This window comes from Hyla sarda, chromosome 1 (genome assembly GCF_029499605.1).
Source record: "Hyla sarda isolate aHylSar1 chromosome 1, aHylSar1.hap1, whole genome shotgun sequence".
NCBI classification, from domain to species: domain Eukaryota; kingdom Metazoa; phylum Chordata; class Amphibia; order Anura; family Hylidae; genus Hyla; species Hyla sarda.
The window spans coordinates 535498629-535522543 of NC_079189.1; the positions used below are offsets into that span (position 1 = coordinate 535498629).

General features: G+C 43.3%; 1 protein-coding gene across 2 annotated transcripts; it reads left to right on the top strand.

Moving 5' to 3' along the window:
• Positions 1–298: 298 nt before the first annotated feature.
• Positions 299–19193, top strand: HMGCS1 (3-hydroxy-3-methylglutaryl-CoA synthase 1). 2 transcript variants are annotated; one of them, XM_056540591.1, is made up of 10 exons: positions 299–456; positions 11508–11965; positions 12250–12375; positions 13070–13234; positions 13327–13495; positions 14485–14655; positions 14796–14902; positions 16088–16213; positions 16673–16836; positions 18415–19193. In XM_056540591.1, exons 2-10 carry the CDS (start codon positions 11518–11520, stop codon positions 18493–18495), a joined length of 1557 nt encoding a protein of 518 aa, XP_056396566.1. In that variant the 5' UTR covers positions 299–456; positions 11508–11517; the 3' UTR covers positions 18496–19193. The 2 variants fall into 2 exon arrangements, with proteins under 2 accessions (XP_056396566.1, XP_056396575.1); XM_056540600.1 differs by lacking the exon at positions 299–456 and adding an exon at positions 7913–8062.
• Positions 19194–23915: the final 4722 nt, after the last annotated feature.

Genomic DNA, 23915 nt, shown 5'->3' on the forward strand with positions numbered 1-23915 from the left:
TGCCTCATACAACTGACGCTAGACTCCACTTGGGAGACCCCCGCCCCGTTGCTTAGCAACCACCTCACTCACACGCTCTGTGGGCTGTGTAGCCCATGCATATACCTCGCCAGTAGTGGGACGCGCGTACTGATTGGCTGAGTCTTCAACTTCCCCACCTCCCATTGGCTGTAGCTCTCTGGCCATACAACGTCACTTTCTCACACCATTCCATAGTGTAGTGCCGGTGAGCTGCTCTGATTGGTGGGTGTGAGGTGTCGGTGGGCGTGTCCTCGTGTTCGTGTGGTGCCCGGTGCGCTCTCCTATTGGCTGGGAGGCGCTGTCAGTCAGGCGGATACCTTGCGGTGGCGCGGCAGGGCAGTGCTGAGGATGGTGCGGTTATAAGGACTATACTGCAGCTGCTACACACAGTGTGAACCACACCGGAGCATCCTCACCATCCTCAGCCACGTACAGGTGAGTATGAGGGGCAGTGACCCTGGACATACACTGTATGCATCATATCAATACTATTGCTACTTTACCTTACATTGCAATTTGCAATTTGTAGCTAAGCAGCTGTTGGAGAACTAATAGTCTCAGCATGCCCTGCTATTGTCTTTGTGCTTAATATTCTGTGCTGTGCAACTAGATTTCTTACAATACAGAGCAGGAGCCAGATAAAGGCTTTCCATCTGATGTGGAACTACAAGACTCAGCATTCCTGAATGGTTTCTTGTGGTGATTTTGCATTCTTATATGACTAGACATCCTGTTGATCTCATGCTATCATAGTACTAGAAGTCCCAGCATGCCTTGCAATGCAGCTGTCAGCACAGGTTACTTGTTTTGAAGAACTAGAAGCCCCAGCATGCCTTGCAATGTAGACATCAGCACAAGTTACATGTTACCTAGACCATTTGGAGAACAAAAAGTCTCAGCACGCCTTGCAGCGCAGTCAGTATACAAGTAACTTGTTGCTCAGACCATTTGGGGAACTAGAAGTCTCAGCATGCCCAGAAGTCCAGACATCAGTACAAGTTGCTTGTTGCTCAGACCATTTGGAGAACTAGAAGCCTCAGCATGCCTTGCAGCTTCTCCTAAGGACATTTGGATAACAGCCAGCTGTCATTACTTGGGTCCAATAAGACGATTTTGGCGTGCGACTACAAGTCTCAGCATGCATGGATATGGTTTCTTAGGGGGACTTGCATTCGTGTATGCTTTGCACCAGCTCAGACAACCTGTCGATCTGCTGCTGTTATAGAACTAGAAGTCTCCAGTATGCCTTACCAGCTGGCAGTGCAAAGTTTGAGGCAATTTGGAGAACTAGAAGTCTCAGCATGTCCTGATGGCTGCCTGGGGTGGGATTACTTGTGAACAGTTAAAGGGGTTATCCAGGAAAAAACTTTTTTTTTTTAATATATCAACTGGCTCCAGAAAGTTAAACAGATATGTAAATGACTTCTATTTAAAAAATCTTAATCCTTTCAGTACTTATGAGCTTCTGAAGTTGAGTTGTTCTTTTCTGTCTAAGGCTGGGTTTACACCACGTTTTTTTAAATACGGTTCCCATATACGGCTGGGAGGAGGGGGGCGGGGCTTAATCGCTGCGCCCGCACTCAGCCGTATTTGCGAACCGTATTTAATGTATGTCTATGAGCCGACCGGAGTGAACCGCAGCCTCCGGTCGGCTTCGTTTTCGGCCGTATGCGGTTTCCCGACCGTAGGCAAAAACGCGGTCGACCATGTTTTTGCCTGTGGTAGGGAAAGCGCATCCGGCCAAAAAACGAAGCCGACCGGAGGCTGCGGTTCACTCCGGTCGGCTCATAGACATACATTAAATACGGTTCCCGAATACGGCTGGGTGCGGGCGCCGCGATTAAGCCCCGCCCCCCTCCTCCCAGCCGTATACGGGAACCGTATTTAACAAAACGTGGTGTGAACCCAGCCTTAGTGCTCTCTGATGTGTCATGGGAACCGCCCAGTTTAGAAGAGGTTTGCTATGGGGATTTTCTTCTAAACTGGGCGGTTCCCGAGACACGTGTCATCAGAGAGCACTTAGACAGAAAAGAACAACTCAACTTCAGAAGCTCATAAGTACTGAAAGGATTAAGATTTTTTTTTTAATAGAAGTCATTTACAAATCTGTTTAACTTTATGGAGCCAGTGGATATATAAAACTCCTTTTAAGATTGCTTATGACCCCTATTGGGAATGAGCTTTAAAGAATTGGGCACACCCATTGGACTATTGCAGTGTTTTCCAACCAGGGTGCCTCCAGCTGTTGCCAAACTACAACTTCCAGCATGCCCGGACAGCCGAAGGCTGTCCGGGCATGCTGGAAGTTGTAGTTTGGCATTTCGGCTGTCCGGGCATGCTGCAAGTTGTAGTTTGGCATTTCGGCTGTCCGGGCATGCTGGAAGTAGTAGTTTGGCATTTCGGCTGTCCGGGCATGCTGGAAGTAGTAGTTTGGCATTTCGGCTGTCCGGGCATGCTGGAAGTTGTAGTTTGGCATTTCGGCTGTCCGGGCATGCTGGAAGTAGTAGTTTGGCATTTCGGCTGTCCGGGCATGCTGGAAGTTGTAGTTTGGCATTTCGGCTGTCCGGGCATGCTGCAAGTTGTAGTTTGGCATTTCGGCTGTCCGGGCATGCTGGAAGTAGTAGTTTGGCATTTCGGCTGTCCGGGCATGCTGGAAGTAGTAGTTTGGCATTTCGGCTGTCCGGGCATGCTGGAAGTTGTAGTTTGGCATTTCGGCTGTCCGGGCATGCTGGAAGTAGTAGTTTGGCATTTCGGCTGTCCGGGCATGCTGGAAGTTGTAGTTTGGCATTTCGGCTGTCCGGGCATGCTGGAAGTTGTAGTTTGGCATTTCGGCTGTCCGGGCATGCTGCAAGTTGTAGTTTGGCATTTCGGCTGTCCGGGCATGCTGGAAGTAGTAGTTTGGCATTTCGGCTGTCCGGGCATGCTGGAAGTTGTAGTTTGGCATTTCGGCTGTCCGGGCATGCTGGAAGTTGTAGTTTGGCATTTCGGCTGTCCGGGCATGCTGGAAGTTGTAGTTTGGCAACAGCTGGAGGCACCCTGGTTGGAAAACACTGGGCTTTTAGGGTTACAAAATAGCACTGAATTCCATGCTGGAACATGTAGTCCTACAAACGTATATGTTTGTCTATACTGCAGTGTACTCCTACTTGTAGCTCTCCAGCTGTTACAAAACTACAATGATGGGTGTTGTAGTTGCAACAGCTGGAGACCACCGTTCGGTTCCCTTTGGTTATACCATGTGAGCCCTGTGTGACAATGAGGTGGAGACGCCACAGCTCGCAATCCCCTTACCGTGCCATGTGAATGGAATATTACCTTGTCGTCACCTTCCTAGCAGAATACACAAGATGCTTATATCGAAGTAATCCCCATCATCCTCCTCCGCCCCGGAGGTAACCATTCCACTACAGTCTAATATATTCTGGGCGCAACAATGCACTGAGGGATACAAAATAATCCGGACTCAATAAGGTAAAAACCGTGTATCCTTCTCATTCCTTACATGATCACATGGTACATGACACAGAAGAATTCATCTGGGCTGCAGAGGACGGTGGGAAGGAGTCACGTCTTTTCGTGTCGGGTTACGCCCTACAGTCCTCGCCCCATTTATCTCACCTCCCTATAGTACACAGGAACCAAAGCGGAGAGACATTGTTGAGTCTATATAGGGGGAGATTTATCAAAACCTGTCCAGAGGAAAAGTTGCTGAGTTGCCCATAGCAACCAATCAGATCGCTTCTTTTATTTTGCCAGAGGCCTTGTTAAAAATGAAAGAAGTGATCTGATTGGTTGCTATGGGCAACTGGGCAACTTTTCCTCTGGACAGGTTTTGATAAATCTCTCCCTATAGATATTTGTTATCAATATTTTATTATTATTTTGAAATATTAAGCAAAATAGAAAACGTTTTGATGGATTATGTGACTTTTTTTTAAAAATAAATAGTAACGGATGGTAGAGTATTTGCCAGCAAATTCACTTATGTAGGATGTCGTTCACATTAATAGAAAATACATTTTTTTTCCTTTTTTATTTTTTATTTTTTTTTTTTTAATCACTTTTCTCAAGGACCAGAATAGAGATTTCATTAAGACCTTATTCCAGCCTCTCAGTTAGAGATGAGCGAACTTACATTAAATTTGATTCGTCACGAACTTCTCGGCTCGGCAGTTGATGACTTATCCTGCATACATTAGTTCAGCCTTCAGGTGCTTGGTGGGCTGGAAAAGGTGGATACATTCCTAGGAAAGAGTCTCCAAGGACTGTATCCACCTTTTCCAGCCCATCGGAGCACCTGAAAGCTGAACTAATTTATGCAGGAAAAGCCATAAACTGCCGAGCCGAGAAGTTTGTGACGAATCGAATTTACTGTAAGTTCGCTCATCTCTACTCTCAGTCCTTCTGGGCCATTTCCTGAATGTAAATGAATCTATTTAAGATGTTGTATAAACTGTGGCCCTCCAGCTGTTGCAAAACTACAACTCCCAGCAGGCCCGGGTATGCTGGGAGTTGTAGTTTTGCAACAGCTGGAGGTCCATAGGTGGAGACTACTGGCTTTATAGAAGTCATTATGTAGAAATATCTGTCTTTGCTTTATTCCCCCCCCCCCCCCCCTTTTTTTTTTTTATTGGTTCTGTTACTCCTTTAGGGTGCGTTCACAAGCTATTTGGTTTTCCACTGCGTATTTGAAAGGGTGGCAGGAAGTCAGTAGGGACTTTGGCGGATTTTCCGCAGCATAAATTCCGCCGCCGAAAATCCGCTACGGACAGCCGAGAAGAGCCCGCCCACTTTCAAATAAGCAGCGGAAAACCCGCAAGAACAAATAGCGTGTGAACGCACCCTGAGGCATGTCTTCAGTCATTTCACAGGAGAAATAAACCCAAAAATTTACGGTAGCCAAATGGTTTTTCCCTGTTGCGTGGATCAAATCCCGAAATGGTTGAATGTTCTCCACAGCATTCCCTGATTCTCCTCCTGATTTCCTCTTTCCGCGTCAAATTCCGCACCGAGATTTGCTGAATTTCTTGACCAAAATTATTCTTCGTCAATTCCTCAGAAAACCGGGACTAAATAGCCAACTGGGTGTTACCCATGTGTGGCACTGTCAGCTTTGATTGGATAGTGACAGCGTAGGGACACTCCCCCAGTTGGTAACACCCAGTTGACTATTTAGGGTGGGTTCACACCACGATTTTGTTATACGGTTTCATTTAAAAAAAATAAAAAAAACTGCATGCAACCGTAAAGAAAACCATGCCCATAGACTTCCCATTCAAAACCGTATGCACCATAATGTAGCTAGAAAGTGTGTATGAGACAGCTCCGTGCCTCGACCTCTGTGCTCGTGATTGCCCGGGCAGCCAGCCCAGGATAAATGTACAAGAAGTCCAAAAACACAGCACCAGTCAGGTCATGGACCTTAGAAAAGCTGGGTTGTCTTTATTTTCCCCACAACAGTAGCAACGTTTCGGCGATAGTAGTAGCCTTTATCAAGCATGCTTGATAAAGGCTATTATCGCCAAAACGTTGCTACTGTTGTGGGGAAAATAAAGACAACCCAGTTTTTCTAAGGTCCATGACCTGACTGGTGCTGTGTTTTTGGACTTCTTGCACCATAATGTATACGGTTTTCTCCGTTTTTCAAACCATACAGTTTTTGTTATTTTTTCCGGATAGAAAACCGTGGCCTACCACGATTTTTGGTCCGGGTGAAAAACTGTATTTTTAACATGGGAGTCAATGGGAACTGTACAGAACCGTATGTGCCTATGTGCATCTGGTTTTCACCATACAGTTTTTTTTTTTCTTGGAATTTCAATCAAAGCGAAACTTTATTCATAATGGAGTGAAAAGTTAAAAATGTATGCGTTTTTTTTTTTTCTTAAAAAAAACGGATGCAACCGGACATCATTTTTCAAACCGTATACAGATAAAAATTTGTACACACATTTTGATACAGTGAGGAATCCGTTTTTTGTAATCAAAAACTTGATACGGGAACTGTACTGCAAAAACGTGGTGTGAATCCAGCCTCATAGAGAGACGGCACAACACAGGGCTATAAGAAAAGATCAAGTATTTACTACTACAGACAGGTCAGGGGAAGCCACTGGGACATTTTAGTAGATGCCCTAAAATAAAAGGGGCCTTTTGTAAAAACACATGCCCTTTAGGCTGGGATTACACTTTATCACAACAAATGCCCCACAGGGGGTACAAGGGTCATTAGTATCTCACAACAATTTTAGGGGAAACCCCCTAAGGGGAACCCTTAAACTAAGTACCTCCTATTAAAATATAACTTTTATTTATCCTATTAAAAAATTGAAAGTATGCAACTTAAAGGTGAAAGTGTGATTTTTATGGTGTAGTCTACACCACCAATATATTTAAAAACACAGTCTCAAACCAGCTCCCTTTGTTATTGTTAGATATACTATATACTGCAATCAGTATTCAAATAATATAGCAGCGATCACTATTTATTTGATATAATGATCCGCTTGTAGGGAGTTAGTTGAGGCTGCTAATTAAAAGACCCAAACATTAGCCAGCGCCTCCAACGTTTCGCTGGCACCCCAGCTTCGTCAGGAAGGGCTGGTGGCTAAGGGCAGCATACTGAGGGTATGGCGGTTCTTTCTGCAAATCTTGGATTTCTATGGGACAGGAAAAAAACATGTTATATAATTTGCTGTTCTTTTTTCCCTAGGAGATTAAAAAATAAATTTAAGAGAAAAAATAGCACAAATATTGCATCTTAGGAGTGCAGAATGGGGAGGGGGAGTTTTTTGTTGTTTTATTTTCTTTTTCACATATAAAAAAAAAAATGCCACACAAAAGTTGTGTGTAAACCCAGCCGTAATGTTGACATAGCGGATAAAAGTACAGGATTTGTAACTTTCCTCTATTTGGATCCGTTCCTGTGCTTGGCAGGAGATATGTAAACATAGGGGGAGATTTATCAAAACCTGTCCAGAGGAAAAGTTGGCAAGTTGCCCATAGCAACCAATCAGATCGCGTCTTTCATTTTTATAGAGGCTTGTTAAAATAGAAAGAAACGCTATGATTGGTTGTTAGGGGCAACTGGGCTACTTTTCCTCTGGACAGGTTTTGATACATCTCCCCCATGGTCTCTGGATACGGAATGTCCAGTATAGTGTTCCCAAACCAGGGTGCCTCCAGCTGCAGCATAACTACAACTCCCAGCCTTTGGCTGTCTGGGCTTGCTGGGAGTTGTAATTTAGCTGGAGACACCCCAGTTGGGAAATACTGGTCTAGTAGCACCATGGGATACTAAAAGAAGTTGTTCCTAACAATGCTATTAGCAGATGGCATCCCACTACATTCAAGAAACCGCTGACCGCCACAAGGGGGCGCTCACTACATACAGAATTATCCAGCTGATCTCTAAGGCTATGTTCACACGGCGGATTTTTTCACAGATAGCAGGCACTGGCAGAACATGCCTCCCCTAAGACTAAAACGCTCCCTGAAGACATTTTAGAGCAGTGTTTCCCAACCAGTCATGCTGGGAGTTGTAGTTTTGCAACATCTGGAGGCACCCTGGTTGGGAAACACTGTTTTAGAGCAGTGTTCCCCAACCTGTGACTGTCCAGCTGTTACAGAACTACAACTTCCATCATGCCCTCATGGGAGAAGTCGTCTTGCAACGAATGGACAATCCACAGGCTGGGGAAGTGAAGTTTCTACTTGGATAGTATTTCTCAATACGCGTTATATGTTTGTAGTAGTTTTGCCACACGTAATATGGCGGACAACAGCAGGCGTGGCGTCGGTCACGTGAAGCGCGTCGGTAAGTCACATGACACCTGTGACCTTTAGCGGAGGAGGGGCGGTCGGCAGCGTGTAGGCGAGTCATTGACAGTCCCTCCGCAGTGAGCTGCAGCGCGCATGCGCAGTGACGGGCGGCGCCACCGGCTGTGTCACCGCAGGCACGAGTGATGAGTGCGGAGACCGTGTGACCTCTCCTCATAGTGACTGCAGGGGACGCGGGCGAGCTGGACGGGCACCATCCGCGGTAAGGTCCTGGTCCTAGGCTACACCACTCCTGCTGCTAGATTATAGGCACTGGTGGAACCACAAGTCCCAGCAGTCTATAGCCGGTAGTTATTAGGCTATGGATACAGTCGCTTGTAGTGACATTGTAATCCAGACAAGGATGCCGGGAGTTGTAGTCTTCCTACAGCTAGAGTCACTGGAGACATGAGTGACCTCCATCCAACCTGTTGCAAAAATGACATGCCCTGCAGCTGTGTGGGCATGCTGGGAGTTGTAGTCTTTCTACAGCAGTGGTCCCCAAACTGTGGCCCTCCAGATGTTGCAAAACTACAACTCCCAGCATGCCTGGACAGCCAACGGCTGTCCAGGCATGCTGGGAATTGTAGTTTTGCAACATCTGTAGGGCCACAGTTTGGGGACCACTGTTCTACAGCTTCAGAGTCACTGGTTTAGGGACTAGCATGTTACCATGAGGAGCAGAGTGGTGGCCTCCGGCTGTTGCATAAACTACATGCCCTGCAGCTATCAGGTCATGCTGGTAGTTGTAGTACTTCAGATTATAAATCTCTGGAGTAGAGGACTATGTTGATGTTATTCTGGGTCATCTAATGCAGTGTTTCCCAACCAGTGTGCCTGTTGGGGCTTGAAGTTTTGCAACAGCTGGAGGCACCCTGGTTGAGAAACACTGATCTAATGAAAGGGAGGGTGCTTTATGGGGGACCCTGTGTGTCCTTGCAGGAGTCTGTCAGTAATGCCGATCCCTAGTAATCTGATAATTGGCGTCATCCAGTGCTGATAGAACATGTCATCTGCCAGGAGCTACAAAGCGAGTGAAAAGGGGGGAGGGGACACCTCCTTTTGAGATGTTGGGGCTCTTTCACATGAGCGGATTTATTTGCAGGTTTTCCGCTGCGTGTTAGAAAGGGGGCGGGCTCTTTGCTGCGGACAGCCCGCCCCCATTCAGACATGCAGCGGAAAACCCGCAAATAAATCCGCTCATGTGAACAAGCCCTAAAGGTGACTATTGCAGTGGTCTCCAAACTGTAGACCTCCAGCTGTTGCAAAACTACAGCTCAAAACATGCCTCCCCGGACAGCCAAAAGCATGCTGGGAGTTGTAGTTTTGCAGCATCATTTTGAGACCGCTACTCTATTGATTGTGTAACGCCTCCCCCTAAGTAGATGTAATTGGGGAGGGGTGACCCCGGTTGTTTGTAGCTGCATGGTCCAAGGTTGTCGTCTGGTCTTCTGTATCAGATACGCTCTGCAAACAATTCACGATGTTTTATTTGCTCGGCCCATTCAAGGTTCAACCTGTTATCCACAAAGTAACTGGATTTTGGGAGGATCTATACATACAAGGATTCCAAGGAGCATGTTCTTTAGTGCTAAAATTTGCTGGTCTTTAAGAACGGTCTCTGTAGTGCCACCTATAGGTTGCTACCTGGTAAGCCAATGTCCATTCCTTAAAGTGTGCCTGTCTCTTTAAAAAAAACTTCAAAACTTGTTTTTATAAAATGTGATCAGTCTGGGTCCAAACTGATCACTAGAATGAGCAGGTAAAGAAGCACACGGCTGACCGAGACAATCCCATAGACTTACGCTGTTTCTCATGTACCATGCTCTTCTCCTGGCGAATGCTAGTGATCATTCGGGGGCAGAACACTCGGACCCCAACCGATAACATTTTTTGACATGTCTCACATGTCAAAAGTTTTTTTTTTTTAAGTGACTGTGCCCGTTTAAAGGGTTGTTCTATGCCTCATAGGTTGTGCAGAGGTTTGGATCTGCTCTCTGCAACGTGATTGTGGAAGCAGATCAGTCCAAGGTCTTTGTCAGGCCTCCATGGCTGCGAGGACTCGGCTATTGATAGAGTGCAGATCTACACATGTGTAGTACATCATGCAATAGAGTGATTGCTTATACTAGTCCCCTAAGGGGATTAAATAAATAAATATATACACACACATACATCAACAATTGCGCAGCAATCAAAATTGCAAAAAAAACTACTGAATTTATTCCTTCATGTCAAGCAAAAATAGCTATATATTAAAGGTTTTTTAAAAAAAATACAAACTATATTTATAGTTTAAGATGGCCCCCCCCCCCACAAACTATTATTGATTAACACCCTATTTAAATGAGTTTGAGAAAGCTTAAGAAAGTTGCCTAAGAGCCGAAAATCTCCTAAAATAAAAACCTTCCTCGCCTATTAGCTCCCCCGCTGCTCCAGCAATGACGTCTCGTACATCATTCATGTGCAGCCTTGGGCCAGACCATTGGGGCATGTAACAGGTGAGTTATGGTTCTTTTCATTTACCATTTTTTTGCTTTTAGGGTGCGTTCCCACATGGCGTATACACAGCGTATTTCACACTGCGCAAAATATACGGCAGCTGCGGGAAATACGCTGCGTATTCCTTGTTCACTATACACACAGGGCTTTTTGGCGGCAGCCCTATGTGTGCAGTGAATTTTGGAGGCGGAGCCGCACGTCACAGTCACGTCGGCACACGGCCCCGCCTCCAAAACTCACTACACACATTGGGCTGCCGCCGGAAAGCCTTGTGTGTATGTATAGTGAGCAAGGAATATGCAGCGTATTTCCCGCAGCTGCCGTAAATTTTGCGCAGCGTATACGCCGTGTGGGAACGCACCCTTAGGCAGCCTTTTTTAATTTAAGAATGCCGATCAGGTGCTGCTTGACACATGACTGCGGATATCCCCAGTCATATTTCAAGGATATTGCATGGTAGCCACCTGTAATTTTGCAACAGCTGGAGGCACCCTGATATAGGAGAGCTAATCTTCATACTTTTCCCAGGATGCTTTGCCTGGAAGACTCTACCCCAGCTGGCTCTCAGCAAAGAAATGTGTTACCTTCCAAGAGTTATTGTATAAACAGACCTGCAGCGATGTCTAGTGTTGTAACAGCTGGAGGCACCCTGGTGGGAAAACATATTATCCCTATACACTGCCCCAGCATCCATTTGCCTGTATGTATGAGTTTGAGTACATTGTGGTGTAGACAAGCATCATATATTTAAGTAGAACTACATTTTCCAGCATGGAATTCGGTGCACTCAGTAGCAGATGCCAGGACAGCACACTGAAGCTTATAGTACCACAACTGGAAATACAGAGTTATTTTGTAACCCTATAGCCCTGTATTACCCAACCAGTGGGCCTCCAGCTGTTGCAAAACTACAACTTCCAGCATGCAACAAACCGGGAGTTGTACTTTTGTAACAGCTGGAGGCACACTGGTTGGAAAACACTGCTTTATAGAGATTCTCTGGTATTGCAATAATATGGTTTGTCTTTAAAAAAAATTCAACTAATGCTTTTCAGCTTCTGAGTCCCAGACAGTACAGCAGATTTTTGGGTCGAGCTGTTCTGTAACTTTCTTGTATCTTCAGGAAACTCACATTAGTTCTGTTCTTCCCTCTTCTCCGTGTGTAGATTGATCACCATGCCTGGGTCTCTTCCTGCCTCCGCCGAAGCTTCCTGGCCTAAAGATGTGGGAATTGTGGCTCTGGAGATCTACTTCCCATCTCAGTACGTTGACCAGGAGGAGCTGGAGAAGTTTGATGGAGTGGGCGCAGGGAAGTACACCATCGGTTTGGGCCAGTCTAAGATGGGTTTCTGCTCGGACAGAGAAGACATCAACTCGCTGTGCCTGACCGCCGTCCAGAAACTGATGGACAGGAACAACCTGTCGTACGATTGTATCGGAAGATTAGAAGTGGGGACCGAAACCATCATCGACAAGTCCAAATCTGTAAAGACTGTCCTCATGCAGCTGTTTGAGGATTCTGGGAATACGGATGTTGAAGGAATCGACACAACCAATGCCTGCTATGGGGGCACCGCAGCTCTCTTCAATGCTGTCAACTGGGTGGAGTCAAGCTCTTGGGATGGTAAGTTTATAGCTGTGCCGATTAATGTCCTGTCAGCCAGAGGACTGGGGTCACTGAGCTGTTACTTAACCAGACATTTTACTAAAGATTCTTATTATAAGGCAGTATTACCAGTGTGCCTCCAGCTGTTGCAAAACTACAAATCCCAACTTGCTGTAGTTTTGCTACAGCTGGAGGTACACTAGTTGGGAAACACTGTTATAAGGTGTGGCATGTAATTTTGCCTTGCAGGAGAAAATGCTAATCTTTTTATCATGTACAGTAACCTTGATCCCTCCCTGCAGGACGTTACGCTCTGGTGGTTGCTGGAGACATTGCCGTGTACGCCACAGGAAGTGCCAGGCCGACAGGAGGGGCAGGAGCCGTCGCCATGCTGGTGGGACCAAATGCTACCCTTGTTTTGGAAAGAGGTTAGTTTATTGTGGTACACGCTACCTGGACACAGTTCTGCTAACAATGTACTGAAATATAATTTACAATGGATGTACATTTACGTCCTGTGGTGTGTGTGATCTATGAAGTGAGCACAGGAGCTGCACTCCCTTTCTAGACCGCTATCAGCAGCTGGGGAACCACTGCTTATGGTGGACATCAGCGATCACACTGGTGCCCATCTTTTTAACCCTATTAAAATATGTTAATGGTTCAGTTCGGTGAGTGGCGTAAATGTAAAAATATACCAAAGCCCGAAATTGCTGATTTTTGCTCCCATCGCATTCCAGAAACAAAAATGAATAAAAGTAATCAAAAAGTCACATGAACGCAAAAGTATTACCAACAAAACAGATCCCAGAGCAAAATATTATCCCTCGTACAGACCTGCATATGGAAACAAAAGAAAGTTATAGGGGTCAGAATAGGGAAATTTTAAACATACTTATTTTTGGGGGGGAAAAAATTGTTTTATTTAAAAGTAGTACAATAATAGAAAAGCGTGTAAACATGGGTATCATTATAATCAGTATTGATACATAGAAAAAAGAAAACACGTCACTGTAAAAACGAAACCCCCCAAAAATTGTAAAATGAGCTGTTTCCTTGAGGGGTTAATGAAAGGGGGACAAAAACCTCAGTGTTTTAGCAACTTCCTTGTTCCTCCTACAGGATTGCGTGGAACACACATGCAACATGCATACGACTTCTACAAGCCCGACATGGTGTCTGAATATCCAGTTGTGGATGGGAAATTGTCCATTCAGTGCTACCTCAGCGCATTGGATCGCTGCTATTCCACTTACCGCAAGAAAATCCATGCACAGTGGCAGGCAGGTAAGTTGACTACTCTTTGCCAGTGAAAACCAGTGTATTTGTCTTTGTACAGAAATCATTACAATATTTTTTTTGTATATTTTTTTTATTAGAGGGGAATGATAAGCCGTTCACTCTGGATGACTTCGGCTTCATGATTTTTCACTCTCCTTACTGCAAACTTGTGCAGAAATCTCTAGCCCGTCTGTTACTGAACGACTTCATAAGTGATCCTAATCCCAACACTGACAGTGGCGTCTACACTGGTCTGGACTCATTCCGGTAAGATTCCTTAAACACAAATTGAGAATCTTCACACTATTTTTTTTTATTTTTTCATATCATTGCAGTTTAAAGTGTCCATATTACTACAATGTACCACTACCTGTATGGAAATCTACTGCCCTAGAGGTAGTGCCTAATGATAATGCCAGTATCTACCTGGAGGCATGTTATTGGAAATGGAGAAAGAATTTAAAGGGGTACTCCCCTGGAAAACATTTTTTTTATTTTTTAATCAACTGGTGCCAGAAAGTTAAACAGATTTGTAAATTACTTCTATTAAAAAAAATGTTAATCCTTCCTGTACTTATCAGCTGTTGTATGCTCCACAGGAAGTTTTTTCTTTTTGAATTTCCTTTATTTCAGACCAAAGTTCTCTCTGCTGACACCTCTGTCCATTTTAGGAACTGTCCAGAGTAAGAGCAAATCCCCATAGCAAACCTAACCTGCTATGGACAGAGGTGTCAGCAGAGAGCACTGTGGTCAGACAGAAAGGAAATTCAAAAAGAAGAATGTTCTGTGAAGCATACAACAGCTGATAAGTACAGGAAGGACTAAGATTTTTTTTAATAGAAGTAATTTACAAATCTGTTTAACTTTCTGGCACCAGTTGATTTAAATTTTTTTTTTTTTTTACAGGGGAGTACCCCTTTTAAGTATGGCATGCAAATACTGGTGCAAAGTGTATCAACTAATAGGTGGTAGAGAGTAAGAGAACAGTCTTAAAGGGGCACTCTGGCAAAAAGTATTTTGTTTCAATATTTTTTGTTCTAAATATGCCCACTCTACACTTTCTAGTGCTGCCGCTGAGGCTTGTAGTTTTGCAACAGCTGTAGGCACACTGGTGTAAGGATACAGTCAACAGCAGCTGCAGGAAAAATGCTCAGTATTAACTACATGGCTCTAAACCAGAGCTGTACTGTACCATAGCTTTAATTTTCCATTTTCTAGATTAACAATAAAAACATGTTTGCTTATTATTGTTTTAGGGATGTAAAATTGGAGGATACCTACTTTGATAGAGATGTAGAAAAAGCCTTCCTGAAGTCCAGCGCTGAGGTCTTTGATCAGAAGACAAAATCATCATTGTTGGTGTCCCGGGAGAATGGCAACATGTACACACCGTCTGTATATGGCTGCCTCGCCTCTGTGCTGGCTCAGTGAGTACCATCTGTTTCCCCTCATACATATGTCAGAGGAATATTTAGAACAGCCAGTTAATTTTTCCATATATATATATATATATATATATATATATATATATATATATATATATATATATATATATTTTCTCTCTCAGGTATTCCCCTCAGCAGTTGGCAGGGCAGAGGATTGGAGTGTTTTCCTACGGATCTGGTTTTGCTGCTACTTTGTACTCTATTAGAGTTTCCCAAGATGCCACCCCTGGTAAGAGCAAGATTAGAGGATCTGGCCATTCCATTACACTATTCCACTGGGTTCTGTGGAATGCTTTCTCTTGTGGTGGTGCTGTGTGGGATTTGTTGTTGGGTTCTCCATAAATTACAGCTGATTACTTAGGGCAGGTAGCTAAGAATTCTGTTGTGGCACATACCGTATTTTTCGCCCTTTAGGACACACTGGCGTATAAGATGCACCCAATTTTAAAGGTGCAAAATCTAGAAATAAAGATTCTGCAACCAACAGTGATCTTTAACCTGCAGACCTCCAGATGTTGCAAAACTACAACTCCCAGCATGCCCGGACAGCCGTTGGCTGTCCGGGCATGCTGGAAGTTGTAGTTTTGCAACATCTGGAGGTCCGCAGGTTAAAGACCACTGGATAGGAGGTAGTACTCACGTGTCCCCGCCGCTCCGGACCAGTCGCCGCTCCCCTGGATGTGGCTCCATCGCTATCGCTGTGTCCCCTACGCTCCGGACGTCTTCTTCCCCGGGATCCACGCTCTCCGTCGCAGTCATCACGTCGCTATGCACGCCGCTCCTATTGGATGACGGCAGGGCGTGCGCGACAACATGACGTTTCACCGCGGCGGTCCCGAACAGCCCGACTGAGCAGCCGGGTTAGTGTCACTTTTGCTTCAGACGCGGCGGTCAGCTTTGATCGCCGCATCTGAAGGGTTAATACAGGGCATCACCGCAATCGCACCGCAATATATACATTTCTTTCCAGTGGAGTACCCCTTTAATTTATTTGTATTTATTTTTTTTCAAAGATGACAGGACACATGAGTTGGGATGCTAATGATGGGGACACATGAGGGGGGACACGAATGATCAGGACTATGAGGGGACACTAATGATTGTGACACAGTAATAGATGGGGGATAGTAATAACACAGTAAAATCAACATATCTTACATTGATGCTTTTAACAAAATGGGATTGTCTAAAGCAAAGAAACCTTTTTTAAGTGTTTTTTTTTTGTTTTTTGTTTTTTTTGTTTCGTACTAGCATATACTATTGTAGTGGTCATTCATAATGGATGTCTACAGCAGAAAAAACATGTATTATTAAAGGAATAGCATGTGTTGGAGTGATTTTACTATAGGTACTCATTATCCAAGTCTAACGTATGCTGTCATTGTCTGACTGTATAATGTGCTATCTTCTATAGGCTCCTCTCTGGATAAGCTGACATCTAGTCTGTCTGACCTAAAAGCAAGATTGGACTCCAGAAAAAATGTCTCCCCCAGTGTGTTTGCAGAAAACATGAAGTTAAGAGAAGACACCCACCATTTAGGTATGAGCACCTTTTGCATTACTAAATGGCTGTTTCCCAATGTTCTATACAACTAAATCAAGATTTTTTTTTTATCTGGGCTCAAGTGGCAACTACAATTTCAAGTGGACACTAATATTAGGAGCCAAATGCATCCTAGTTTAGTTATATATTTTTAGAACCTTAAGCAGTGTCTCCCAACCAGTTTACTTTCAGCGGTTGCAGAACTACAACTCCCAGCATGCCCGGACAGCCTTTGGCTGTCCGGGCTTGCTGGGAGTTGTAGTTCTACAACCGCTGGAGACACAATGGCCTAGAGTTTTGCTGCATAGGCCTAGATTAATAACAAGGTATTCGACCACTAGAGGGAGCTCACTGCACACCATGTTGTATAGTTAGCTAAAAGTGGTTGTCTAGCTTTTTTTTCTTTAATTTTGTACTTTTTTTTTTCCCCCAAAACGTACCATTCTCCTTCTGCAGCCAGTTACATACCTCAGGGCTCCGTGGATGAGCTGTTTGCTGGCACGTGGTACCTGGTGCGGGTGGATGAGAAGCACAGGAGGTATTATGCCCGTACCTCTGTACTGAATGATGGCCCTCTGGACGCAGCACTGGAATCCGTCCACTCAACAAATGCTAGTGAGGTAACAACCATGTCTTTTACCCCTATACTGTGCAGTTTGGACAGCTTTACAATTCGTGCCTCTTCATGGTTATGGGGGATGGGAAGTGACAGCATTACAGCCTCCTTCCTTGATTGCCAATGTGAAGCTATATATAACCAGTGGAGAAAAAGGCTCCTGATTTATAGGGGACTTTGGTTACTAGATCCTAAGAATTGTGTTCTTTGCTGCTTTTTATCAGCATTACTGATCCTTCTCTTTCCCTGTGGAGCTGATGAATTATGATCTGAATGAATTATTTGTTGTATTGAATACTGTCTGCATTCTAATTGGAACCTGAAACCAGGCAGGGAACCGCAGAGGTATCTGATTCCCTGCATTCTGCCTGCAGCTTTTCAATAAGCAAAGTGACATTCTAATGTATGAATTGTCTCTTTAGAGTATGTCAAGGAATATTGGATAATACAACTTATTACATCAAATTGGGGGGATGTTATCCATATAAAAAATTTTTTTTTTTTTTTTTAAAGGCTCCAAATGCATTAAAATAACTTGCTTATACGTACCTTTCCAATCATGCGTTGATCCCCTGTTCAGCCTCAGGTCTTCACAACAATCTCACATTAAGATTGGATGTCACGTGACTTCCGCAGCCAAACAGTGGCCTTGGCGGTCACACTCAGTACTTCTGGCTTCATGTCTATCAACACTGAGCGGTGATGCCAGGAGTACGGAACATGACCGCTAATGCAGCTGGTTGACTGGGGTAGTCACGTGACGTCCACTCCTAATGTAAGACCAAGGTGGCAACCAGAGGCTAAACGGGATCAGCGTAGGATGATGGAGGTAATGGAGGACTTCTGTTGCATCCATTTTCCTTACAGCCAGAGAGGGGTCTGATCTGAGATTTCTGAGGAATGAGGTGGGATTGCATTATGATACAAGTTAGGGTCAAAGATGTGGTGAATGTTAAAGGAGAACTCAGAATATAAAAATTGTCCCCCATACTGCTGGCAGTAATAAAAATAAAGATGTACATACCTTCCTTCGCTCCCCCGGGGCATCCGGTAACCGGCTTCGGTCTCCGCCACTATCCTCTTCCTGGTTGCTGGTGGTCGGCGAGTCATACTGCACTCAGCCAATCACCGGCCGCAGTGAAGTCCCGTGAAGATTGGCTGAGCGGCAGTGTGACGTTTTCGGCCCCTACCGGTGTAGTGAAGAACTTTGTGTCTTGAAGCGTTCTCACGCTGCTGCTCAGCCTATCGCCGGCCAAGCCGGGACTTCACTGTGGCCGGTGATTGGCTGAGCGCAGGATGACTCGCCGACCACCAGGAAGAGGGTCGTGGTGGAGACCGGAGCAGGTTACCGGAGGCCCCGGGGAGCGAAGGAAGGTATGTACATCTTTATTTATTTTTTTTTTTTTTACTGCTGGCAGTATGGAGGACAATTTTTATATTCTGGGGTTCTCCTTTTTAAGGGAAGAATCATTTTAAAAGTGTATTCTGCATTTTAGTTTTTCTTCAGTATGATAATAATGTTTATATATTATTGTAGAGTTATGTCCTAATTGTTAAACTGTTATTTTTTATTATATTCTAGCACTTCCCCAGTCCAGCTAAGAAGGTGCCAAGAATCCCTACAGAGACAGAGGCTATTTCTGTAGCTAATGGAGAGCACTGACCAGACTCTCCCTGGAGTGGCGCGTTTCCAACACGTGGATGGAGATGACAAGATCGTCCTCCCTGCATCCTGCACCTTTTATTATTTTTGACTAGAATTGCTACAGAATATCAAATGGTTATAGAACAAAATATACAGCTACAATATTGTAAATAGTAAAGGGCTTCTAACTCCTGGTATTGGCCGTCTACAAAATATTTTCTATCTTTTTAAAAAAAAGTCTATAAATGGCATTTGATATGAGTTCAGTGTTTTAGTTGGCTACACTGCGTTTCTACTTATTATTGATCAGGGAATGTCCCTGTCTCCTTTAATGGGGAACTATCGTGTTTTGGGCAGTAAGACTGCCTTTTTAAAAAAAAAACAAAAAGACATGTAACTTGTCCACTTCCCAACCCAGAGGTGTCCGCACGAATGCCTCTGCTATGTTGTTGTGCAGCACTTTATAGAAGCTCTGTTGTGGGTAAAGAGTGTCCATGTATCAATAGAATACACAGTTTATCTTCTTGTTTTAGCAAGTCGTCCAGGAACCACGTACCTCATACGTTTATTTATTTCTTCCTAACCGGCTCAGTGAGTTTTGTATGTACAGAATTGTTTAATGTCACCAGGAGAAAGCTTTGAAGATCACATTGGTGCTAAACTCTTTTTGGGTCACACCCCTACAAAACTGTAAAAAAAAAAAAAAATAATAATAATTTCGAAAATTCATGTAAATTAATGTTTGTTTTTTATTTCATCTCTTGAACTGTATAGATCGACACATGGTTAAAGCAGCCATTCTGTATGCTGGGTACTTGTACCTGAAGCAGCGGTCTTGTACCTGTAGATCAGCGGTCTTCAAACTGTGGCCCTCCAGCTGTTGCAAAACTACAATTCCCAGCATGCCTGGACAGCCGTTGGCTGTCCAGGCATGCTGGGAGTTGTAGTTTTGCAACAGCTGGAGGGCCACAGTTTGAAGACCGCTGCTGTAGATCCTAAAGGAAGAAGTTTGTATACTTCTTGGGATCTGTTGACAATTGAATTTTGCAGCCTGTGATGGCATTACGGCACGTTTCCTGGTGAATTGGCATCTAATAAATGCGGCCTTCTCTAGTTGAAACTGACCATGTATGTTTCTAAATGAAATATCACTTAAAGGGGTATTCCAGGAAAAAACTTTTTTTTTTATACATATCTGATTGATTTTATATATATATATAATATATATATATATATATATATATATATATATATATATATATATATATATATATATATATATATATATATATATATATATATATATATATATAATATCAATCAACTGGCTTCAGAAACTTAAACAGATTTGTAAATTACTTCTATTAAAAAAAAAAAAAGAATCCTTTCAGTACTTATGAGCTTCTGAAGTTAAGATTGTTCTTTTCTGTCTAAATCCTCTCTGATGACACCTGTCTCGGGAAACGCTCATTTTAGAAGCAAAACCCCATAGCAAACCTCTTCTAAACTGGGCGTTTCCCGAGACAGGTGTCATCAGAGAGGATTTAGACAGAAAAGAACAACCTTAACTTCAGAAGGTCATAAGTACTGAAAGGATTAAGATTTTTTAATAGAAGTCATTTACAAATCTGTTTAACTTTCTGGAGCCAGTTGATATATATAAAAAAGTTTTTCCCTGGATAACCCCTTTTAAGTTTATGCACATCTTTGCAACCAATTATTTTCAATGCATCTAAAATATAAAAAGAACTTTTAATAAGACTATTATGGCCCATTCATTTCCATGGTTACAGACTACAAACAAACCCTGTGTAGTCTGATCCTGCAGTCAGTCTCGTCTTGCTAAATACTTGATAAATAACCCAATATAAAAGGCAGATGAATCAAACTACACATGGTTGGTTTGGAGTATGTACATAGGACTGAATAGAAGCTGTATTCAGAATATTGGTAATGGAGACCATTTGCAAAGTTGCCTCATTTTTCACATTAGGTGCATTGTATAAATAATTTTAAAAAAATGTTGCAAAGGTGGACACAACCTTTGAGGAAGTGTAATTTAGGTTGTTGTATTTTAACAGATATGGGGCTGTTCACATTACACTGCCAGCATATGTTAGGACATAGTCAAAAAGGCCTAATTTGCCTGTATATGGTATACATGTATATACAGCACACACAAGCCTGGCAGACCACCGGTAATGTGTTACAGCCCTTTATAGAGCAATCGATTTTTGCTTCTTTAGTGATATATATTTTTTTTTTTTTATTTGCAGTTCACATTGTATCTTGTGTAATTTTCTCATGATTTGTATAATATTTCTGTGTACTCTATTTTGTACAGTTTTTTTTTTTTTTTTTCAAATTCCCTTATGAAATGTACAGTACACGAATGTAAGAAATAGATTAGTGCTGAAATGTAAAAATATGGATGAATGGTTCTAATAGAATCCCTTCTAAAGCTAGGGGATGAGTAAGAAACAAACTTGCAACTGATGTTAAAACTTTACAAATAAAGTTTTCACAGGATTATGAATGCTGGTGTCTTATTTTAAGTAAAGCCTCTATTATTGTGATCACTTGAGTAAATGTTTTTTTTTTTTAATTTTTTTCCGCCCATCCTTATAAAAGATCCAGTAGATCTGGTGATTTATTTCTACAGATCTGTCACTATTGGCAATCATTTACCAAGGACGAGGTGACATTATATAGAGTTGTTGAAGTAGAGGTGGTAGCCGTGTACTTGCTGAGCTGTGACTGCATCTAACAGCTAGGGGGAGCAGCAGAAACAATAGGATTAGAAGGGTGATGTCATGCTATTAAAGGGAAGAAGGGGTAACCAGCTGCCTAATAGCTTAGCTGCTTCTCTTTGCATTGGGGAAGGTGATAATTAGAGATGAGCAAACTTACAGTAAATTTGATTCGTCACAAACTTCTCGGCTCGGCAGCTGAGGACTTTTGCTGCATAAATTAGTTCAGCTTTCCGGTGGGCTGGAAAAGGTGGATGCAGTCCTAGGAGACTCTTTCCTAGGGATGTATCCACCTTTTCCAGAGCACCTGAAGGCTGAACTAATTTACGCAGGAAAAGTCATCAACTGCCGAGCCGAGAAGTTCGTGACGAATCGAATTTACTGTAAGTTCGCTCATCTCTAGTGGTAAGAAGTCGGATTATCAGCAGCCTCTACTGGGAACTACCAAAGAAAAGCAATAGAGATGTTTATGATGATGTACATGTATACACATTTTATACCTATAAAAAAATCTGCCATCAGAAAATTCTGATATAACCACATAAGGTTGGATTTCTCAGAACCAGAAGATATGTTAATAGTTTATTTTGGGCTGTATTACGTAACTCTACCCTTTAAAAGTAATTTTGTACTTTTCTATGACCACCTGTATATGATATGATAAAGGGCACCTGTCTCATTGAAAATGCTGCATGTTTTAGTGGAAGAGGTGCTAACGATATTTATCTATAGTCAAGTGGGTGGTCACAACCCTTCAGTCTGTGTCCATACAGAATTGGTCCGTCACACTGTGAGCCCGCCCACCAGACACTTTAATAAGGCTTTTTATTTGCTGTATTGAATACTGTCAGTATTAGGATAAGAAGTGATTTGATTCTCTGCAATATGCAGCTTTACTGGAGGCAAAGTGACAGTCTGTCTAATGTAGGCAAATACACATCTTTAGCTTGTTTGTGCTTGTAGTAGGAAGGAATTTTCTTTTTAAAGTATATCCGGGGACTTCGGATAAGAATATTATGTTAACTATGGAGAAATGAATGGAATGCTGAAACCTGGATATGATCGATGAAACCTTCCTACGATGTCATTCTGCTGGATTTTTCTGAAATCGTCTGCTTCCAGGTGGCTCATCCTCCTAGCTCGCTCATACTCATGCTCTCTTGGTTAGGGTCAAGTATGCAAGAAGAAAATAAGCTACTGTTAGATTCCTCTGGTAGGGTATGTCTCCTATAAGAACAAATGATCTGGTATATTGAAATTAAGCATATCCAGTCCTTCTATCCCCTAAACTGGAAAGATCAGGGGTAAACAGCTGGTGCTGAAAAAACCTGGGGAGGTTTCCACAGTACTCAGGCAAGAAAAGTCTGTCTGCTAAGAGGTGCACACCAGAGGATGGTGAACAATTGCTGTCTTTGAGTCATAAAACAGGTAGGACAACGCGTTTCAAAGGTACATCCTTCTTTATCACCGGATATACCTTTTGAAACGCATTGTCCTACCTGAACTACCTGTTTTATGACTCAATAAAGACAGCAATTGTTCACCATCCTCGGGTGTGCGCCTCTTAGCTGACATCGGACACTTTTGCCTGAGTACTGTGGAAACCTAGCCAGGTTTTTTCAGCACCAGTTGTTTTTCCCTGTAACTTCACCGCTGGCACAGTGGGACTGACGGCTGGCAGCCTCCTGGTACTGAAACCTTCTATATGCGATCATCAGTGTTGTGCCTGCTTGCACAACACCTACAGGTGAGCAGTACTCTTATTGCGGGCACTCTGTCCAGTCTCACAGACTGGGATTAACTGCACTATTTAGCGCCATCTCTGCCTTTTTTTTTTTTTCCCTCATTTCTCTGTCTAAATGGAAAGATAACACTGCCCCCAGCAAACAGTCGACTTTTAGAGATGCTGTGGCCAGTCATGCATTTTCCCTGCGTTGGCAGTAGTAATCATGGTCACCATTTAGGGGAATATCAGTGTATTTAATACAATGACAGCTCAAGTCTGCCAGAATAGGTGCTATTGCTACAAAATAGCTGTCCATTCTGGCTTATAAAGCCATGGTACTGAGTGGACCTTGTAGGGTTGTCTTCATGAAACAATCCTTTAAAGGGGTTCCTACCTTTGTGCCCACAAGGCCCAATAGTTTACTGGCCTAAAAGGGGGCAGCCCTAATTATTGGGGTAGATACTAAGTTGTGACCGCTACGTGTGGCCATTGCACACCACATCAACTTGCTCCTCGATCAGCATATAATTTAACTTGACCTATTCGCTTTATAGAAGTTGCCCCATTAGGACATCTCCTGTCCATAGGTTTTATTAGGGCAGTGTTTCAGGATTTCCTAAGTCTTTCAAAGGGGATATAATTCTGGTCAGTGCATCAGGCATCACCACAAGTGTTCTCTGGGATATCCTCAAATCATGACCTGTTGGAGGTAATTGAGACTGCACTTAGGAAACATTATATTAGCGTCTAGGATGTCATCAAAGGGATCCTAGTAATGACTTATGTTCCAGGCCAACCTTTCCTTGTATGATGTAAAAGCACGCCGCCTGAATAGCCACTGGTGGAACCACAAGTTAGGATGTATCCCTCCGGTGCAGACTGATCGTTCCTTGACTCGATTTCCTTCTTTCCCAATCTTTTTTTTTTTATTAGTCTGTGTACTCCCAATGAATTGTACAATT

Excerpts from the sequence above, each read along its gene's own strand:
- HMGCS1 (XM_056540591.1), top strand. The coding sequence starts at position 11,518 with ATGCCTGGGTCTCTTCCTGCCTCCGCCGAAGCTTCCTGGCCTAAAGAT. Across the intron at positions 12,376-13,069 it reads TACCCTTGTTTTGGAAAGAG|GATTGCGTGGAACACACATG; the intron begins GTTAGTTTATTG and ends TTCCTCCTACAG. Across the intron at positions 14,656-14,795 it reads CTCGCCTCTGTGCTGGCTCA|GTATTCCCCTCAGCAGTTGG; the intron begins GTGAGTACCATC and ends TTTCTCTCTCAG.